This window comes from Biomphalaria glabrata, chromosome 12 (assembly GCF_947242115.1).
Source record: "Biomphalaria glabrata chromosome 12, xgBioGlab47.1, whole genome shotgun sequence".
Lineage (NCBI taxonomy): Eukaryota > Metazoa > Mollusca > Gastropoda > Planorbidae > Biomphalaria > Biomphalaria glabrata.
In genome coordinates this window covers 20045879-20067701 of record NC_074722.1, presented here as the reverse complement: position 1 = coordinate 20067701, position 21823 = coordinate 20045879, and the positions used below count along the sequence as shown (strand labels likewise).

Sequence of the window (21823 nt, the reverse complement as noted above, 5' to 3'; positions counted from 1 at the left end):
GAATGAGTAGCCTGAGCCAGCCTGGACCCCTCCCCCAGACATAAAATTATTAGGAAGATAAAAGTCGAATGCATATCTGTATATTTAGTTCTCTTATCTTTTGTTTACCCTTGATACGGACGCTTTGCATGGAACACATTTTTAGATCTAGACTAGAATTGACTACAAGAAATCTAACTAAGGCTTGGATCTCAAAATGTAAACAAATCTAAGTTAATGGGTAATTAATTTTAAAATATTTATATAATCGTATTTTTGTATTAGAAATAGATGTAATTCTAGATGATCTCTATTCTCTAGATATCAGCCAATAAATCATTATGATTATCAGCCTATTATCAGGCAATCAGCAGATATCTGAAATATCTCATTATCTGCTGATCATATCATAATATTAATAATCATATCTACTTAAAATCTACTATAAATCTAGATCTATTCTAGATCTAGAGATTCTAACCGTACCTCTTTTTATGACTTAATTTTCCCAACAATTATGTTCGTTTACTGTTGGCCAAAAAAAAAGATGATCTTTACATCACCATCCCTACATAAATCATAAGATAAAATATTTATATAATCGTATTTTTGTATTAGAAATAGATGTAATTCTAGATGATCTCTATTCTCTAGATATCAGCCATTATGATTATCAGCCTATTATCAGGCAATCAGCAGATATCTGAAATATCTCATTATCTGCTGATCATATCATAATATTAATAATCATATCTACTTAAAATCTACTATAAATCTAGATCTATTCTAGATCTAGAGATTCTAACCGTACCTCTTTTTATGACTTAATTTTCCCAACAATTATGTTCGTTTACTGTTGGCCAAAAAAAAAGATGATCTTTACATCACCATCCCTATATAAATCATAAGATCTGAAAGGCGAACTTTACTATCCTGAGGTTTAGTATTTGCTCTGTTGTGCTGCTACTTTGTCTAAAACCTGCAATTGTCTTCTGATATAATTCTGATATTATATGTTTTCTATCTGATTTAGCTGGTTTAATATAATTTTTAACATGAATTTGCTGGGATGGCTTATGAGGCTGATCTTGTGGTAGTTTTGACAGAGCTGTAAATTGTCTTTCTTTAGAAGAGTGATGATGACTTGTGCCATTCTCCTGATTGCCTGATTAGAGTATTCATCAATATTGGATACTGCAGGGACTTTTAGTAACTTGGAATCTCTTGAGATTTCAAAGTTGTACAAATCTGAACAGTACTTAGTCCATCTTCTCATCACCCTTTTTTTCCCCTTTTTTTCCCCTCAGTCAGACAGCTATTATTTTTGCCTTGCATTGTGGTATCTTTTCCATGCTTTGTTAGTATATGTTAAGTCTTCCAAGTTTAAAATTAATTGTTTTTTTTTTATATAATTTATAGATGAAGATTGAGCAATTATTGTAGTATTAATAGACATAAATATTGGTTATTGTCAAAGTGTAACTAGATTTAACAATGAAATTCATTTATATTGAAATTTTTAGATATAAACAAATACTTGTCTTACAAACTTTTCTTTTATCCCACTCATGTTGTAAATAGATTTGTATCTTTCCAAAGGTTGAAAAATATCAGCAATATAAACAAATTAATCCATCAATCTGTATGATGTCTAATGAAGCTGAAGTTGAAAATCAGGTAATGATGAATGGGTGGTGAATTAACAAATTCACTTCATAAAACATGAATATGATTAAATTAGCTTATAAAATGCTTATGAAAAAAAAAACTTCCACACAGTATATATAATAGGTACTTGAAAGGATTTCTAAAGTTCTAAATAACCTGTTGTTTTTTTTTTCACAAAGTTTTGAGGAATACACTTTTTAGTCAGTTCCATTTAGCACCAATTACTCTGTTCTACTTCACTCATTTGAAGCTTCACTTATTTTGCTTCATTTAATCCTCCTTATTCTCATTATGATTTTAATATTTGCACACAACCAATTTTCCTTTTTTTTTTTTGGGGGGGGGGGGGGGGTCATAAAGTTAGCTCTGTGGGTATTAAAAAAAAACAACTTTTGCATGGTGCAACTTTCATATGCTCAGTGTGGACTGGTCTGATATCTTTTGTGGACATGTGGTGGAGGGAGTATTAGGGAGAAGTTTCTGTGTTGCCTTTAGTTGCTCATTAAACACAATTCATTCAAGTTCGAATTTAAACTTGAGCCCCCTTTTTAGATAGCCAAGCAGTTTCTGCCACTCAGCTACACCGACAGATCAAGGAGAGATAGTATAGACAGCATAGTTGAGTACTTATTTACTCTTAAAGGTTGAAGAGTCAATACAAAGAGATGTTTAAGGTACTTGAAAAGATACAAATTAAATTAGCATCAAGGTATTTTTTTATTTACCTAGTTATTGTACCAGGGTGTGTGTCAAGTGGATATTTCCTGACTTTAAGATCTCTTGAAAAAAGTCTTGCAATGTAGTATAAATAAAGTATTGACATGAATTGTACTTAGAATGTTTATTATGTATGTGTGAATCTTTTACAATGTTGGCTACATCATATATATATATATAGAGAGAGAGATATATAGATATATAATTAGACTAAATATCTTATTTGCTTAATAACAAATTTCAAAATGACAAAAACATTATTTTAAAATAATGTATGCCTATCTTTGGCAATGAAAATATATAGATATAAATATCAAGTAATAGAGTTAAATTACTTTTGTGCTTTTTTCTAATGAAGCAAACATGCATTAAATATGCAAGTGACAACTGGGTTTGCATGGTCATGTGAAATAATTCATTCATCCCTAATTATCAGAAAACATTGGTAAATGATAAACATATTCAGAGAAATTGAAAGCTTTTAGAGTTATCACTTCTAGTAGGCCTATCTGCTTTAAACAAGTGAAGTGAGGGCTCAGGTCTAACATTGATATATAATTTTTGGAATTATAGCTGCTTAACAGTGGGACATTGCTAGTTTATTAGCTTAACCTCATTAGTTCTTTAGATTTATGTATTTGAGTTTCTCTCTGTTCATTATTTTGTTATCTTTATAAAGCTTCTCTAGCATCGTTAAGAAGTCTCATCATACACTAAGTGTCCTAACATTTGCATACAAATATTTACTAATGTTTTGCCTTTTAAAATCAGCTTGTCCATTACTAAATGATACCTTATAGAATGCTTTTTGCTAAATTTAAAAAAATAAATTTCAGTATAATTTGTTATCTAATATGCATAAAAAATGTTGGTTACATATTATGATTAATAAGTTCATTGACTCTAATCCAAAGCCTCCATTAGCTGTTGCCAGAGAAGAACAAGAAGCACTTCCTGGTCCACTAGGAGCTGTTTATGCAAATGGAATTAGAAATTATTTATATAAAACTGGAATTGAGAAGCAGTTTCACACTATTCTGCATACCCTATTTAGCAGAGATGAGCTACCCTATAACCCGTTTCCTGGAATAGCTACTCGACTTAGGCCCTATATGGAAAAGTAAGTATTATAAATGTATGCACAAATAGAAGGAAGCTAAAAATTGTAAGAAGAACTGTTTCAATCAATACATGCCATTTTTTAAATTTAAAACCAATTTTAAGGTTTTTATACTACAGTTATATATATGCGTCTGTCATGCTTTTCATAAAATGTCCGGGCGGGACTGCCAATGTCCTGCTTTCGTAAAAAATTTAATCAATGTCAATCTTTTATTTTAAAATCTTTCTAAATTTAAATAATATTTAAAGTTAATACTTTTTGTTGTTTTATTCTTGATGCTTATTTCATGTTTTCTGCCAAGCAAACATGAGTTAGAAGCATGAGTAGTGATTTTACTATCCTGCCTTCTTCATAGAAACTAACATCAGTACTTTCCTGTTGATTCTTGGTTATTTGGAAATAGTGAAAATCTTTTGAGAGATAAGATAAAGATGATTAGAAGAATCATGATCATCATATTTATTTACTGTCATCGTTCACTTTATCTTCATTTGTCAATTGTTCTTTCTTTCTTCAGTCTTGATTTTGTCCCACTGAATTTTGGTTGCATCATTTTTAACTTTGAGATAACTTTCTATTTAGTCCAATCAAAACTGACTTTACCCATTCTCCTCTTGAGTGAATTGGTAATAACCTAATTAAGTTTTGTTTTAATTTAAGTGGTATAGGACCATCTTCAGTATATTTTTATATATTTCAATCCAAATTTTTACATATGAATGTATTGAATGTATTTAGTTTATTGCTCTTGCTTTTAGCTGTCAACAATTCCTATTTCATTACTGACTTAGGACCTCCCGCGCCGTTCGGCGCATTGGGCGGCAAGCTGTCTCCATAATGATCTGTCACTGGCAATGTCTGAAGCCTCCTCCCACCTGGTGTCCACTGTTCTGAGGTCCTCCATGAAGGTGTGTCGCCGGGTAATATGAGGACGTCCCTGTTTGCGTTTTCCTCGTTTTGGCTTCCATGTTATCGCAACTCTTGGTGTGCGTAATTCATTTTGACGTAGAACATGTCCCGCAAACCTCATGCGACGCTCAGTCACAACCTCACTAAGTGTTCGATTCCCAGTTCAGCATAGGATTTCCTTGTTTGAGATCCGGTCTGTGTAACTGACTCCCAAAATCTGTCTCAGCCATCTCTGTTGAGCCACATTTAGACTTTTCTCAATTTTGACAGATGACTTCCACGTCTCACATGCATATGTAGCAGTTGGAATGACGATTGTGTTGAGAATGTGTATTTTTGTCTCGAGTCCAATGGCTTGGCTAGTCCAAATAGGCTGTAGCCTTTGGAAAATGCTCCCTGCCTTTCCTATTCGGCACGCTACATCATGGTAAGCATCTCCATCATTTGTTATGATGCTGCCAAGGTACGTGAACTTGTCCAGCTCTTCAAGCTTTGACTCGCCAAGGGACACCCTTTGCCTTATATCCCACTCGCATAATTTTAGTCTTATCCACGTTTATGCGGAGGCAAATTTTGGGTGCCTCTCTGTCTAGGCTCTCCGTCATTTCTTAAATGCATTTATTTGTAGCCCCGAGTAGTGCGACATCATCAGCAAAGTCCAAGTCCGTCAATCGGAGTTGTTCATGCCATGGAATACCAAAGGCAGTCTGGTTCATTGCTCTCCTCATTATGTAGTCGATGGCTAGGAGGAAAAGGAAGGGAGATAAGATGCACCCCTGTCTCACACCTGTCTCGATTGTAAAAAACTCTGTTGTTCCCTCTTCTGTTTTAATGCAGCAACTAGACTGACTGTAAAGGTGTCGTAGGATCTGGACGAATTTTTCTGGGATACCGTATTCTCTAACTATTTTCCATAGTGATTCTCGGTGGACACGAAACTGATCGTTAGCTGTTGTTGGTACTCAAGACTTTGTTCTATGATATTTCGTAAAACGAAAATCTGCTCTGTACATGATCTGCCTCTTCGGAAACCTGCTTGTTCTTCTCTGAGCCTTTCCTCTACAGATTGTTGAAGCCGTCTCAACAAAACAGTGCTGAAAACTTTGCCTGGGACAGAGAGGAGAGTAATGCCCCTCCAGTTGTTGCAGTCTGCCAAGTTGCCCTTTTTTGGAAGCTTTACAATCACTCCCTTTTGCCAGTCCTCTGGGACTTTTGAAGTTCGCCAACAGAGATTTAAGAGATCAGTCATTCTGTTAACAATGCACTGTCCCCCATATTTTAGCATTTCTGCTGATATCATGTCTAGTCCTGGTGCTTTGTTATTCTTTAGCACTGCAATGGTCATGGTAACCTCCTCAGCAGTTATTGGGTCTGTCTTGACCTTGAGATCATTGTCTGGAGAGGGGTCCTTGAATATGTAAGTTAGGACTGGCGACAGTTGGTTAAGGGTCTCTTTAAAGTGCTCTACCCATCTTGCATTCTGTTCTTCTTTCGTTAACAAAGTTTTGCCTTGCTTGTCTTTTATTGGTGCCCCATGTCCACTCTTTGCTCCAGTGAGATCTCGGACAATACGATGGAGGGTTTTTGTGTCATTTCTGCTTGCAGCTGCTTGTGCCTCTTGTCCCTTCTGCTCAATCCAGTCCCGTTTATCTTGCCGACAGCTTCTCTTTACGTTCAGATATGCTTCCCTATAGGCTTCTTCCGCTAGGCTGCGATCCTGTGTTTCATTTTTCTGATCTCGTCTACGTTTGGCCTCTTTCCTCTCATCTATCAATTTCCATATCTGTCTTGTATCCACCGTTCCTTGTATGAACCTCGCCTCCTTCCGATAACTTCTTCCGCGCACCCAATAGTGGTATCTTTGAAGTTGGCCCACTCTTCTTCAAGGGTCAATATAAGAGCTGCAATAATATAACTATATAATATAACTGCAAGAGCCTCAAAGCGGTTCGTTAGTTTCAATTGGAACTGTGCTGCAGTATTGCCGTCTTTAAGCTTCTCTACATTAAATGGGCGGGGTCGTGTGGCTCGTTTTTTGGTTGGCGTTTCAATCGCAGCTTACATTTGCCACTGATAAGGTAGTGGTCTGAGCCGATATCAGCTCCTCTGCGGGTCCGCACGTCTAACAGAGATGACCTCCATCGTTTGGAGATGCAAATGTAATCTATCTCGTTGAAGGTTTCTCCATTTGGTGATCGCCATGTTTTTTTGTGTATTTGTTTGTGCTTAAAATATGTGTTTCCAATTGAAAGGCTGTTGGATGCCCAGAGGGAAATCAAGCGCTCGCCATTATCACTGATGTTTTCTGCAGAGCCATATGGTCCCATTACATATTCAAAGCCAGTTCGGTTGGGATTGATTTTTACGTTAAAGTCTCCCATCAGTAGAATTAGGTCGTGAGTAGGTGTTTCATCAAGAGTGGTTTGTAGTTGATTATAGAAATTATCTTTGATGGTATCTTCTGCATCCTCTGTAGAGGCATAAGCTTGGATGGTAGTGACTTTGATTTGCTTTGTTTGGAGTCGAGCTGTAATGATGCGGTCACTGACCGGCTTCCAAGCAATTAGCGCTGAAGATGCTATTTTAGACATGATGATTCCTACACCACCAATGTGTTCCGTATCATGTCCTGAATATATTATTGTCTTGCCATCATCGATTATTTGTCCACTTGATGTCCACCGCATCTTGCAGATACCAAGGATGTCCAGCCGGTAAGAGTCAAACTCTCTTAAAAGTTGGGCCAGTTTACCGCATTGATTCAGGGTTCTTACATTCCACGTGCCTATAAGAGTCAGTTTCCTTGCGTTGAAAGGCTTGCCATGTATCGGGTATTGGACTTCCAGTTGGCTTTGATCCAACACCGTCATCAGGGTTTGGCCGCCCTCGCCGCATGTATAGTTTTCATTATGTGTCGAGTTTGCCGTTTCTGTAGCAATAGTGGTTTTACACGGTGGGGTCGCTAGCCCCACGCCAAACCCTCCTCCTTTCTCACCCGGGCTTGGGACCGGCATATGGCGGAGTTTCATACGTACACATAAATACTTGTTTTTAAACTATCTAATTCAAATTTCTTGGATAAAAAGATTATAGGACAAGGGGATTAAATGATGGGGAATAAAATGGCAGGGGATTAAATGACCAGGGAATGAAGTGATTAGACACACTTTTCACAAACACTTTATGCTGACACTTCTCATTAGAGATACTAAAGAAAAAGAATGACATTGAGTCTAGCTAGTTTAATTGTAAAAAAATGTAAGAAAAAAATATTTCTAAAGTTTTAATTTAACTATTTACATTAACTATTAACATTTACAGATTTCTCAATGATAAAGAAAAAGATGATAAAATAGAATTTACCTTGAGTAAGTCCTTAGAAATAATGTATTATACTTCTAAAGAATTATTTCTAGTTAAGTATATTTTAAATTTGTTTCATTCTCCCCAAATGGATTTTAATTGTAAATACTACTGAATGGTTCCTCTCTATAGCTGTTCCCCTCAAAGAAACTAGACTTTTAGACTTGTTCACTACTCAAGAAGGTGGACCTATCTGGGGTCTTAGAAGTATTCTCAGAGTGGTGGATACCTCAGTCATTAACAGATATAGATGGTTATCTGACAACATAACACCTTCATATAATGATCTCTACCAAAAGGAAGAATATTCAGTAAGTAGAATATTATTGAATTTTTGTCTTTAAATTTAAACCCATTTTTAATTTCTTAACTGCATTAAAGGTGGACTAAGAATCAATTAGGCCTTACAGTTGATATTTTTTTGGACATAAACCTGCTTGACTTTTGTCCTAAATTATGCCATATCTCTTCCTTCTGTGGATTTGATATAGTTTTGACTAATAAAAATGTATAATGTTTTTACATGTTTTGGATGTTTCTTCAGAACTGAAGTTAATATACTTCCTAGTCCAAACCTCCCACAGAATGATGATGAATGACTGTGGGCAGTGTATTAACCCAGGACCATTGAGACAACCAAACGAGTGCAGTGCACATACCACATCATGGGCGTAGCCAGGGGGGGATGGGGTGTCAGAGTTTAGTGACTGATCTTTTGCTTTAATTTTGTTTATTTTAGGTGAAATTTTAATACTAAACCATCACTTGCCCTAGCACAGCCAAGGGGGTTTTGAGTTTAAAACCCCCTACCAAGGGGTTTTGAGTTGGAAACCCCCTACCAGGGGGTTTTGAGTTTGAACCCCCCTACCATGGGGTTTGAGTTTGAACCCCCCTACTAAGGGGTTTTAAGTTTGAAACCCCATACCAGGGTGTTTTGAGTTTAAAATCCCCTACCAGGGGTTTTGAGTTTAAAACCACCTACCAGGGGGTTTTGAGTTTGAAACCCACTACCAATGGGTTTTGAGTTTAAAACCCCCTACCAGGGGGTTTTGCATTTAAATCCCCCTCTTCTATAAAACAAAAAAAAATGCAAACGACAATCCCCAAATTCCAAGAGCACATCTAAGGAAGATTTTTTTATTTTAAACCCCTCTCCAAAATTTATGATAAACCCCTCTTCAATATAAAAAAGCAAATTACACACTCAAAATGCTATGAGCATAGCCAAAGGGTTTTTAGTTTAAACCCCCGCCAGCGGGATTTGAAGCTAAAAAATAAATCTTCAAAATAAAAATAAATAAATTTCGCAATCAAAATGCTTTGGGCGTAGCCAAGCCTATTGGGTGTTTTGAGTTTAAATTTCCCTTCAGAGGGGTTGGATGCTAAAAAATACCTTCAATAAAAAAAAAAATTGCAAATTACACACTAAAATTCTTTGAGCGTAGCCAAGCCAATGGGGGGTTTTGAGTTTCAACCCCTCTCCTCCAGATGGCTTTTTAAAAAGTTTAAAACCCCTCAAGATAGTTTTGAGTTTAAAATCCCACTACAGAGAGTTTTAAGGTTTTATTTCTAAAGCAAACTACATTCACCGAAATTCTATGACCGTAAGTAAATGTGGTTTTGAATAAAAAAAAACAACAACTCCAGATATATTTTAGTTTAAAACCCCCCAACAGATGATTTTGACGATAAAACTTCCCTTTTCGATATAACATCTAAAGCAAAATAGTCAACTAATTCCAAGATCATAGTATAGAGAAATTACACATGTCTACCAGTGGCTGGGCTCCATTACTAAAGGGCAATGAAATTGAAAAGCACTAAATGTGTCTCTACAAAGATGGCTAAGACGGATTTTAGGAGTCAGTTATAGAGATTGGGCCTATACCGAAGTGGGAGTCAACCCATTAGTAAGGTTTTGACAGAGCGTCGCATGAGGTTTGCAGGACATGTTCTCTGACAAAATGAATTACGCATAATAATAGTTGCGATGACATCTTAGTAGGCTACAACTTGGCGCCACACTTTTATGGAGGTCCTCAGAGCAGGTGGGAAGAAGCTTCAGACATTGCCAGTGACAGATTTTTGTGGAAACAGCTTGCCAGCAAATGCGCTGAACGGCGCGGGAGGGTCTAAGTCAGTAAGAATAGCACATTAGGTTTTTGAAATAAAACATTTTGATAGCAAAATAATGCACTGTAGATACCTCAGAATATGCATTTAGTTGGTTTTCAATACCAGAAATAGTGCTTGGCGGCGGGGCTTCACCCCGTGCTGGGGGAGCTCCCCTATCTATTAGGCTAAGTTTTGTAGTTTAGTGACATTTTGTCTCAAAGAAAGTGGAAATGATGTAAGGCAAATTACAAATAATTTAACTTAGGGAAAAGAAAAAAATATTCTTTAAAAAAAATACAGGAAGTCTTGATTTTTGTGTTATTTCTATTTACCATTTATACATACAATGTGGTCTTTTGGGGAAGAAACAAAACAAAAATCAAAATGTGTTTTTTCATGAATTGTGGCATTCAGGTTCTGAATCTGTCCAAACCATGTCTTAGTGAGCACATAAGAGATATAAGGAATATGTTTGCTAGTGTAAGAGATCTCTTGATAGATGGATACATACATAAGTGTTTTTGTATGCTTATAAAATAGATTAAATTATCAATCTCAACCTAAACCTATATATATATATATATTAAAGAAATATATATAATATGTATCTATACAAACTGAATACAATAATTATAAAATAACTAAAATATTTAATCTTATGAATCAGACTATATACTTTTTTTTAAATTTTTATAATTGACCTATCAATGTATTTGCTATAGCTTTTTTTATTCTACAAATTTTGTTCTCCATTTTAGTTTACTTGGTTCATTCAAAAAAATTAATAACTATTTTTCATATTGTTCAGTGTAGAGGAGATTAGGAATTTGGAAACATTTCTTTGGCACATACGTCTCTGAATGCTGAGCTCCTTGTTCAAACTGAGATTAAGATAAGATAATTTAATTGGACCAAACAAATGGAAATTCAATTTGACTACAGTTGTCTACCTCAGCATAACTACTATAACAATAACAATATAGATGCACAAATTAACAACATTCACACAAACATACATACACATACATACACACAACCAGCACTTAATGAATTATTTTTTTGAGTAATTCTCAGTGAGGAAACACCATCACTGAAAGTGGAATAAATGTTTTAAAATCTTTCTTTTCTAGCCCTAATAAAGAGGAGCTGAACACTTCCTCCAGATTTGATATAACTATTGTGTAATGGGTGCAGATTAAGGATTCCTAGCAGGAATATGTACAGAAGAGCAAATATTCAAGCTATTAATATTTGCATTAAACATCAGAAGTGAAGTTCCCTTTTCACACTTTGAGATCCATGGAGCATATTTCTATGGTCAAGAGTTAATAAGAGAGTCATGTGGACAGCACAATGATAAACTCCCTTTTACCTACAGTTAATTAGAATCCTCCAGAAAGCCTGAATGTTTAAAATCTTACCAGGATTTGAACTTGAGACCCTTCAGTCAAAAGTCAAGTGATTTACCACTTGGCTGCCAAGCCCCTTAAAAAAACAACAATTTAACTCTAACATTTATCTCCACAGAATCAAGTAATGATAGCTCTAGTAGGGGCTGCCATCTTTCATGGCTCATTCTATAGACAGGTTCACATTGCTCAGTACAGGTTGGAGTTTTTCATAACAGGAAAACTTATGTCTGAGGTATTAGATGAAATCAATAGAATTTTGTTATTTATTTTTAATACCATTGAAGATTATTGTAAAAGTTATTCCAAAATGCTAATGATTGTATTGCAATTTTTGGTTTCACTTTAAATTGTTACTGATTAAGAAAACAAATAAATAGTAAATAACCTGTTATAAATACTCTATTACTATATACTAAAGACTAAAATACACACAAAAAAGACATAATAAAATCGAACATTTTTCTAGTAAGATAATTGGCAACAAAAAGTCCCCACTTACTTGATAAAAACATTCTTACGAAAGCTAAAAAGATTTCAAACATTAAAAAACAGCCTCTTGGTCATGATTTTGATATTTTACTATCACAGATAAGATATAAGACACAGATCACAAAAAAAACAGAGAAACTCTTTTGTTTGCTTAGCAATAAAATCATTCAATAGAATCCTATTTTCTGATGTAAACTTCAGATGTTATGTTTACATGAAAAATAAATTTTGTCTGCTTATAATGTTTTATGTGTGATTTACAATGGTTAAGTCAAATCTTCTGAAGGATATTAAAGATTATTTCATTATTATTATAATTATTTTATTAAAATAGTTATTATATTTAAAATCTTAATAATTAATTTGTTCTATTAGGCTATTTCCATCTTTGTGAACAGTGTTATCATGGATATTGACAATCTTATTGAAAGTAAACATCATATTCTTATAGGTTAGTAAGGTTTTGTACTAGTAGATAAGTAAGGTGTTTCAATAATTGTGCACTATTTTTTTAATCATCTTATAGCTCCAGACAAAGGCAACTTAGTTCATTGTTAAGTTCAGTAAAACATTTGAATTAGTACATATTATTCTAAAACAGCAAATACAAACATTTTATCCACATTAAACAGCATAAACAGCTGATATTTCAGTGTTATTAAAAATACTTTTCTTTATTAACCAGGTCTAAATATACCAGTGCAAACTAACACAGAAACAGAGAAACTCTGGCTCCTGGAATTTTGGGACCCAGAATTTATTTTAGCTCACAAAGGAGAGTTGTTACAGAAAATCTGTGATGCAGTGCTAGGAAATAAATACATTATAGCTGAGGTAAATCAATAGCTATTTTTTCAGGCTACAAAATTGTTCTTTTCTACTATATATATAACTCGAAGTCCTGATGACTGACTGATAATTAAAATTCTCTCCTTTGCTGTGGACGATAAAATATGAACATTTAATCTGTTTTTACATAACTTGTGCCTAAAACCCTGGAACAACTAAGCCTTTTTCAAGATTGAAACTGCAATGGTTAAATTTACCAAAAAGAAGATTTTTGGCTCATAATTTTGACCCAATATGTTTTTTAAAGCGGACATTTAAATTTCTTAAGTACAAAATTTTACTTCTTTCCATTTTAAGCACTTATTAACATTTTTTGGGCTGTAACTTTCTTACATTTCAGTTTTGTATTGATGTTTATTTCTACACAGATCTCTAGATCTAGATTAGGATTAGAATTACAAATCCATATAATTGTCAGAGTAACTATCTGTATGTTTATCAAATGTGTTTTTACAAAGATCTGTATGAAAGTGTGTGTGTGTGGAGAAAATCAATACAGTTTGAAATGTAAAGACTGTAGCTAATTATAATGTGTTGCACAACTTTGGAATGGTTAACAACATGTAGGTCTCTAATTAAATCAAAAATTATAAATAAAAAAAAATGTTTGCATTAAATTTAAGTGGAGATCATAGTTTTACAAAGAACATGGAACATCTGTAGAATTTGAGGGCTAGTAAATTGTGTTGGAGGTGGGGAAGCATTTTAATGCAGGCAATTTTATTGATTGGTTTAAGAGTTTTCTGGTAGGTAAAAGATATCATTGTGCAAAATTTCAGCTTAATCGGAGATTGGGTGTGGGAGAAATAACGTGCACAAACTTTTTACCATGCTGACAGACAAATAGAGTGAGTTGGTATAATCTTTGCAAAAACAAACACTTTTCAGAGTACTCAAACATAACAAACTCTGTTCAGAATACATAAAGGCAGCCAGCTTTGTTTACAGGATACACAAGCACCAAAAAAACTAGACTACAAAGCAGAAATCACATACATTTTGTTTAAAATATATATATTGTAATAATTGTTTCTTTTGATTATTATTTATAAATAATACACTTTTTATTGACACTGTTTCAGTGTGTGTTTAGAATGGATCCAGTCAAACCAGTGTACATTCAAGGTCAGAAACAATACACATTAACATTTATGAAGATATCTGAGGATCAAAAAGAAGAAGGGTTAGTATCTTTGGCTAATTAAGATAAGAAATAAGCTACTACCTTAATGGAGTCAGAGATACTGTAAACATACTACCTCTATGAATGAGATTTCTTTTTTCCTTAAAAAAAAACTAGACTTAGTACATTCCCTTTTTTTTGAGAACACAATACAAAATTAGTGAAGGGTGGGGGCATTGAATTGGGGCCTTTGAAAAATTTAACCCTTTAGGCCAAAAACTGATGGTCTAAAGAAATGTGTTTGGCATGCATAGTGTTTGCTTTATTATTGAAGGATAAAAAAAGGAAAAACTGCTATATCTAGAATTCATGGTCTGAAAAGTATGTAGTGAAGGGTCAATGCATTGGAGAATGTTAAAAAAAAAAGTTAAAGGATGTCGAAAAAGGGTCAGAAAGTGTGAAAGTGGGGGTGGGGGATGTTCTGGACAAAAAGCAGCATAGAGTCTATGAAATATTTTAATCATGAATTAAGAAGCAGAAGAAAAGTCAGTGATTGTATTTATTTCTAACTTTTTTGTTGGAGGGGGAAGGAAAGTAAAAGTGATACTAGAAAAAGGCTAAAAGTATGTGTGTTGAGAGTGTTATAGAGTGGGTCATTCCAATTTCAACTCAAAAGTCTATATTGGAGAGCATTATGATGTGCAGGGTAGAAAAAAAGAAGGCTACAGAGAGAGAGAGAGTGGAGAGAGAGGCAAGGAAAGGGAGATCAGGCTGTTCTAATTCAATGTAACAGATATTAGAATTCATGTGCTGAAAAGTATGTTATGGGGATTAATAATAATAATAATTGTAGAATAATAAAGCCTAATATTTATTTATTTTGGACATAAACAATTTATCATATTATGTCATATAAGCAAATATATTTTTAACCATATATGAATTTGTAGCTATGCTTTATGAGACATATACATTATTTTAATAATGAATGGTAATTTTTATTAACCCAGGTTATCCAACTTTGCTGAATTCCCCATGGCTTCTCTTCATGAAGGTGTCTTTCTCAATCAGACTCATGCTGAAAGTTATATGTCAATCTTCAGCTCTCAACTAAATATGATAGATTATGCTAATGTCAGGAGAGCCTCTGGTAATGTGAAATTTTATCTTTGTTTTGTTTTACAACCATGTGAGAAATGTAGAAAAAATATTTGCACTTTCTAATTAGCTGCTTGTAAACTCAACTATGACTTAGTCTTGAAAGTGGTTAACAGTAGGAAAACTATATATTTATCAACCTTTAAACTTTTATTAGTGTCAAGTTGCATTACAAATTAAACATTTTCTGGAATCAATACAGTGAAATGTTGCCTAAAAATATTATTCATAAACAATGAATATTAAACTAGCTTTAAACATTGTCTACATCATTAATGATTAATAAATAATGAAAATTGTTATTGAACCTTGATTTGATAAACATTCAAATATAAACATTAATTATTTCTTGTGCTACAACAGCTAAGCCCTCACAAGGTCCAGCAGGAATAACTAACAGAAAAATGTCAGCCATGATAGAAGATGACTTTCACTACATTCATCGCCATGTTCATCAGCGGTTACAACATGAAAAACCCAGGAAAGCTCTTATTGATGGCTTTAGATTAGGAGATGATCCAGGATCAGGAGCATTTGCCTGGCAGATAACAAGTCCAATTAAGTACAGAAAGTTTTTTTCAAATTATCTAGTTCCCTTTAAAAATATCCAGACTGCAGTAAATTTGGATAGATAAAAAGTAGTTAGCTCAACCATTTAGAGCATAACATTTCAATCAGTAACAAACTTACAAGAACATGATAGTTTGAATAAGTATAATTAGGATCATGAATCTACTTTGCATTATAACTTATAGTGTTCCTCCCTCACTACTTTCTTTCACTTTGACCACACTGACCCATAAACTTTAAAAATTATGTTAAATATATGTTGTCTTCTGATTTTTACAATGTTTCTGAGCTGCTGGCCATTTGGAAGCAAGATCATTGTAATTCATCAGATATATATTTCTTAGTTCTCAAAAGCAAACTTATATTGTCTAAAAACATTTTTAAAAAATAAAATTTATTATTAATATGTACTTCCAGATCCAATTTACAGAAGCGTATTGTAACCTTTGACCCATGGGCTCAACTGTTTGACATTGCCTATCATCTTATACTTTTGATCTTAATGGAAAGGTGATTTTTTTTCTCATATGTGCGAATACAAATAATATAGTTTTCTTGACTTATTTCAGAAAGTTATTACAAAATCATATGATTGAAACTGAATGTTAAAACTTTTTTAAAAATTACATGGAAAAAGACTTATAGTAAAAATAGTAGAATAGATGGTTTTTCTATTTGTAATTGTACTAAAACATTTAGAAAGCAAAATAATTTGAACCTAGTAACTTTCCATTTCTTTAGTTTTCTGCTTTTACTGCTGAAGTTTTGTGGATATTAGCAGATGATCTGTTGATAATTTTAGCCCTTAAGACATTCATCTTGTTTTCACTCCATCAATTTTCTTGTATCATTGTTTTTTTTTGTTTTGTTACTACACAGCCAAACCAGTTTCTTTGTTGTTTGGTAATACATTTTATAATTACCAACCATTCTTCTGATTGGTTGCATATGTGACCTTGTTGATTTTGTTCTTCTTTTGGACAAGTCATGTGATTATTTTATTTGTATGCAATAGGTGAAGGGAGAGGGCTGATTAGTGAATTCTCTGACCACATTTCACAAATATAGCATTTTTAAATTGCTTTTTTTCTGAGATCAATTGAGTATGGCTATCTGTTTGCTCACTGCATATGCTTCCTTTGCTTTGTTTTTGTCAGTTTAGTCTTCTTTTTTATATAATAACTTCTAATAGATTCTCATTTTCATCTCTGCTTTTATTGTTCCTCCATTTGTAGCCTTTTTTGTGCATTTACTGAGTCTTTTTATTTCACACATGTTAGGTTCCCATGGAATGTTGTCAAAGATACACTATGTGTACACTATGTGTCATCTGTTTTCATGGTATATTAGGTCTTTGCTTTCAGTCTTTATTTATTGATTTGTATTCTCTTCTTGTGAGCACTCCATACTTTTGTTAATTTTCTTTTGAAATTAAAAAAAAATCTAAATCCAGTAAGAGTAATATAAAAAGAAAGGAAAAATAGTATTATAATTTCATTTTATAAAATAATAAACCATTTTAGTTTTTTTAGAATCAGTAGATTTTTAAAATAATTTTAGAGTTTTATAAAATGTTTATTCATTCTTATAATCTACTATTTAATGGATTACTCTAGATTAATAAATTCCCAATGTATTTACAAAGTTTAAATAAAATTGTTTATATTCTAATCTTGATTTCCTAGAAAAACTACTGATACAGCTCTTCTAATAGAATTATACAAGCTTTGCAATGGAACAGCAGGGAGACTTCATATGTTAGGAGAGAAAAATAAAGCTGTCAGGGCTCTCATAAGAGGATTTATACAGGTCAGTTGTCATAACTTTTGGTGTTGCATTTGTGTCAATGTTTTTGTAGTTATTTTAAATTTTCAGAAGATTATAAACTTATTTAAATATATTTTAATAATGGTTTTAAAAAGTTTAATATACTCACAAATTAATACTATTTTTCATTCATTTTTGTTTTCATTTCTTATCATCTTTTAAACTAATTACTAAAGCTTAGATAAAAGTTAACAAAATTGAACTGAGATAACAGTAGGTGCATTTAGTCATGTGCTGCATTGGGAAGTCATCAGCATTGCTGCTGTAGCTCATTGGTTCTATGTTTTGCTTGTCTGGCTGTGTGTAAGCATTAGTGCCTAGGCTTTGTGTTGTATACTGGGACAGAACCAACATTTACAAATTGTAGGTCTTGGTTATAAATAATAGCAATGTCTTTGATTCCGAAGATTAAGGATGTGTGCAGTGATTCACCTGACTATGCAGACCCAGTTGTGACCTGCATATTTTCCCGCATCTCTTGCAGACTAAGCCTTGTACACTGTTGTTCTATTTAAGTTTTCTTTCCATCTTCTGTGCCTGTCTTCAATAATAGCTTTTCTTTGAGTCTTAAATGTTTGTCTCACAGCCTTTGTGAGAGCTCTCCAGCTGTCTCTTTCAGAGGCCATCAGTTGTCAGCTACTTTCTTTTATGCCACTGATTTGATCTTTATAATGCTTATGGGGGGCACCTCTGTTATGCCAACCTCCTTTAAGCTTGCCAAAGAAGATCACCTTTTGCCCTTATTGGCATAGAAGAAAAGTAGCTGGCAACAGATGACATCTGAAAAAGGACAAAGAAAAGCCCTTGCCAAAGACAGGCACATAAGAGGAAAAGAGAACGTAAATAGACCCCCCAGTGGACAACAGCTTTGTCTGCATTAGATGTTTTAAAATATGAAGGTTGCAACTTAGTTTGCATAGTCATGTAAAACAATGTACTCATCCTTAATTTTTGGAATTGAAGACATGGCCTTTCATAGTTTTGTGAAGATATTTTGTAAAAGAAAAGAAAATAAAAACATCAGGAATTTTAAAAACTTTTTTTACTTTATTTTTTTTGAATTCTGAGACAAGACAAAAAAAATAAAGTTTACTCTCACTGTTAATTATCAATTTAAACTTATCCTTCCATGACCATGAACTTGTTTTTAGATGCAGCTTGAAGGTAATTATGATCAGGTCAAAGTCACTTCTATTGTCAGTGTATGGAAATCTTTTTTGTCTTGTATCTTCTCCTGTTTGATATAAAATGTCACCAGTCATTGATATAATTTCACTCTTCATTGGAACTTGCTAAACTGGTACAAGTTGAAGGAGAAACCATCAATCACTTTGCCAGAGAAGGCTAGAGTAGAACTTTCATAAAACTAAATTACTATTAGTCTTCTAAGCAATCCTGACCAAGTCTTGGCCAACATAACAAAAACTTCACCATGAACAAAACTCTGCCATGTCTTTATTGTTATCCATTTTAGAAAGGATAGTGGTAGATGCTTTGAAAGACTACAAAGATACTGCAAGAAACAGTGGCAGTTTAATTACAAGCTAGCATTTTGTGGAAAACAAAGATGGTTGAGAAGGTTATGGAGAAGAACCAGCACTCATTAATTCAAAGACTATTTGGAATGACAAAAAAAAATATACAAAGATTATGAAACTGCTAATTAGTCTAATGACAAATGTTTTTATGCCTGTGAGTCTAGACTGCAAAAAGTTTATTGGATGGAAAATAACATTGAGATATTTAGCATTTTGACAGAAAATTAACATGAAGACATTATTGATAATGAAAATGTTAATTTGGTTTCTTATGAACCTCTTGAGTGTTTAACAAAGTTTAAAAGTTAGTCATATATTCATGTCACAATATCTCTAGAACTGGGTAAAAGCATGCAGAAAAAGGATGAAAAATCTATTTTACTTTGGGACAATTAAAGATGAATATTAATTTGCATTATTGGGAGCATGGTGGCTGAAGGGTATTATAAAGTGTTTGGCTTCCAAACTGAGGGATCTTGTTTTTATTGTTCTATATATTATGCAAATGCTGTGAATAATCTGACTTTTGTTCCTGAACTAATGCAATTTGGTAAATCATTTATGTAAATTAAAAATAGTAGTTGACCTAAGACTGTTCCTTGAGGTACACCTGAGTTTACTGTTATAGGCGCTGAGCCTTTGATTATTACAGTTTGTTCTCTCCCTATCAGAAAATCCTTAATCCACTGATGCAATGGACCATCAATACCCAAATATTTTAATTTTTTAAGCAAACTATGGTGGTGAACCTTGTCAAAAGCCTTGGAAAAATCTAATAAGATAGCATCTATTTGCTCACCTTTATATTATAAACCCTATAGATCACATGATCTGAAAGGGATAATTTTTAAACTGTGCATTAAAGAAGCTTTATTATTTCTAGTTCATAAATATAATGCATAAAAATGTCTATAAACATTGCACAGAGCAAAATTGAATAAATATCAAATACAAATATGCTTATTTTACTACTTCCTATTTTAAGTACACAATATCTTTTGTCAATTTAAATGTAAGCCTACCTTATTGTGTGTGTAATCAATGAAACTATCAATGTGGATCTACATAATGTGTAAACATTTCCAAAATCTTTCAGAATGTCAAAAAAAGAGTGTTGAGTGATTTTATTTTATAAAATATTAGTATACTTTTCATATTGTCTTCTTCTAGAGATTGGATGGTCATAAAGTCAGACAATTTTTACAAGAATATAAAAATGAAATTGATGAACTGCTTGCTATGAGCTTGTAAGTAAATGCTTATATTTATGTTTAGACATATTTAGATTATCATGCTAGAAAATGTATGGTGCAAAATGTTATTTAGTCAATACAAAATGTTATCAAAGATTTTCCTTACATAAAATCTATATTAAGAGTTAGATAATACAAATAAGATTATCATTTTTCTACTATCTCCAGACATGAGCGTAGCTCTGACCTTAGAGCTGTAGGTAAAACTTTGTCTTCCCAGGTGAATGAGTTGATGAATGTCAGTGACAAAGAACTGAGCTCAGAACCTCATCTTACCTTGACTATGCTGACCTTGCGTGACCAGCAGAGCTTTATTTTAACAAGTCTGATGCGTCTCTCTGAAGATGCTTTACACTGGTGTCCTCTTATAAAGGTAATTCTTATCTATCAAAATTGGTATATTTTGTGGATTATATATATTGCTAAGTTTATAATCTAATTAGTTTAGTATTTGTGTCTATGGCTGTCTGGTTATCCATATGCTTGCTGGACTGTTGTTTAGCAGTCTTATGGTCCCGGGTTCATACACATCCTGCTGCTAATCCCCATTGTCCTGCTGGAGGTTTGGACTTGGAAGTAGATTATCTTTGTCTTTGAAGGAACATCTGAAACATACAAACATTTCAACATAGTTAGAAACATAGACAAGACTTTATAAAGTTTATTGGTATTCATCATCCTTAGTATATTGGAAACTATGGAGTTCTTATACTGTTGGCACTGACCATTAAACTATATTGTTATAACTTAGCCAAATAACCTCCACAAAAGGATTATAAAATAACTTCATCATAATCATCAATAAGAAATTAAATCTAGAGCCAAACTAATAACAGCAAAAGTGTCCTTGTTTTCATTCTCTAACCCTAACCCTGTTCCTCCATTGTGACCCATGGTGTACAATATCGCGCCAAATGACAGTGTGCAATTCAGGGTCATAACAATATTCTTCCAAAATTGTCTTACAAACAAATGTCTTTTTAACAAATTTTTATTGGTCAACTAAATAACTAGCAAGAATAGTCTATAGGCTTACTGTATAATTCGTGGTTTAAAAATTAAACTATTAGTTGTTTAAAATTACAGGCCAAAATATTTATAGGTCTGTATGTTAAATAAAATATTTATAATATTTTTGGATACAATCATTTCACAAGTGTGATCAATTTCAATTGTTAATTTGTTTTATTTAGGCTCAAATTGAAGAGTTGCATACAAAATTTCCAGAAGCCATTTTTAAACCACGTTCTCACACAAGAAATCCCCAAGTTGCTGGTCAAAGAGTATATTGTTACAAATTTTTTATTTTTATTTTTTATTTTTTTATTTCAATATTTATATTGAAGAATCAAGTATCTAAAAAAATCAAGCTTTATTGTTATTAATCTAATTCACAAAATGAACTTTCTTCATTTTTCATTTGATGCTAGGACAGCATAGCCAAAGAAACTATAATGAAACATGGTTTTGAAGATGAGAACATAATGAAACATGAATATTCTAGTAAGTAAATCTGAGAAAAGATTTCCAAACTTATTGTGAAGAAAAATAAATTATTAACTCTTTTTCATTGTTATGATGCTTTCATCGTTTATTAGAAATGATAAGCTCCCATCGCATTGATGCTTCAATTGTCAATGTTTAAAGTTTCATTGTTTTTTTTTTATTTCTTCCCTGAATGCTTTTGATTGCTTACAACATTATCTTGAATAGATTCCAGATTTCTTTTT

At 33.1% G+C, this 21823-nt stretch overlaps 1 protein-coding gene across 4 annotated transcripts in view; it reads left to right on the top strand.

Moving 5' to 3' along the window:
• Positions 1 to 91: 91 nt before the first annotated feature.
• The window catches only part of LOC106074157 (uncharacterized), a 36434-nt gene continuing 14702 nt past the window's right edge, over positions 92 to 21823 (top strand). For 2 of the 4 annotated variants that reach the window (XM_056005604.1, XM_013234888.2), the window contains exons 1-17: positions 92 to 220; positions 1579 to 1656; positions 3279 to 3484; positions 7718 to 7764; positions 7892 to 8070; positions 11402 to 11518; positions 12151 to 12226; positions 12461 to 12609; positions 13707 to 13807; positions 14758 to 14897; positions 15269 to 15467; positions 15893 to 15985; positions 17161 to 17284; positions 20011 to 20087; positions 20262 to 20466; positions 21287 to 21376; positions 21524 to 21596. In XM_056005604.1, the coding sequence (XP_055861579.1) occupies positions 1624 to 1656; positions 3279 to 3484; positions 7718 to 7764; positions 7892 to 8070; positions 11402 to 11518; positions 12151 to 12226; positions 12461 to 12609; positions 13707 to 13807; positions 14758 to 14897; positions 15269 to 15467; positions 15893 to 15985; positions 17161 to 17284; positions 20011 to 20087; positions 20262 to 20466; positions 21287 to 21376; positions 21524 to 21596 (1909 nt within the window). In that variant the 5' untranslated portion in view covers positions 92 to 220; positions 1579 to 1623. The remainder of the gene's footprint in view (positions 221 to 1578; positions 1657 to 3278; positions 3485 to 7717; positions 7765 to 7891; positions 8071 to 11401; positions 11519 to 12150; positions 12227 to 12460; positions 12610 to 13706; positions 13808 to 14757; positions 14898 to 15268; positions 15468 to 15892; positions 15986 to 17160; positions 17285 to 20010; positions 20088 to 20261; positions 20467 to 21286; positions 21377 to 21523; positions 21597 to 21823) is intronic. The other 2 variants (XM_013234886.2, XM_056005605.1) reach the window with 2 other exon arrangements.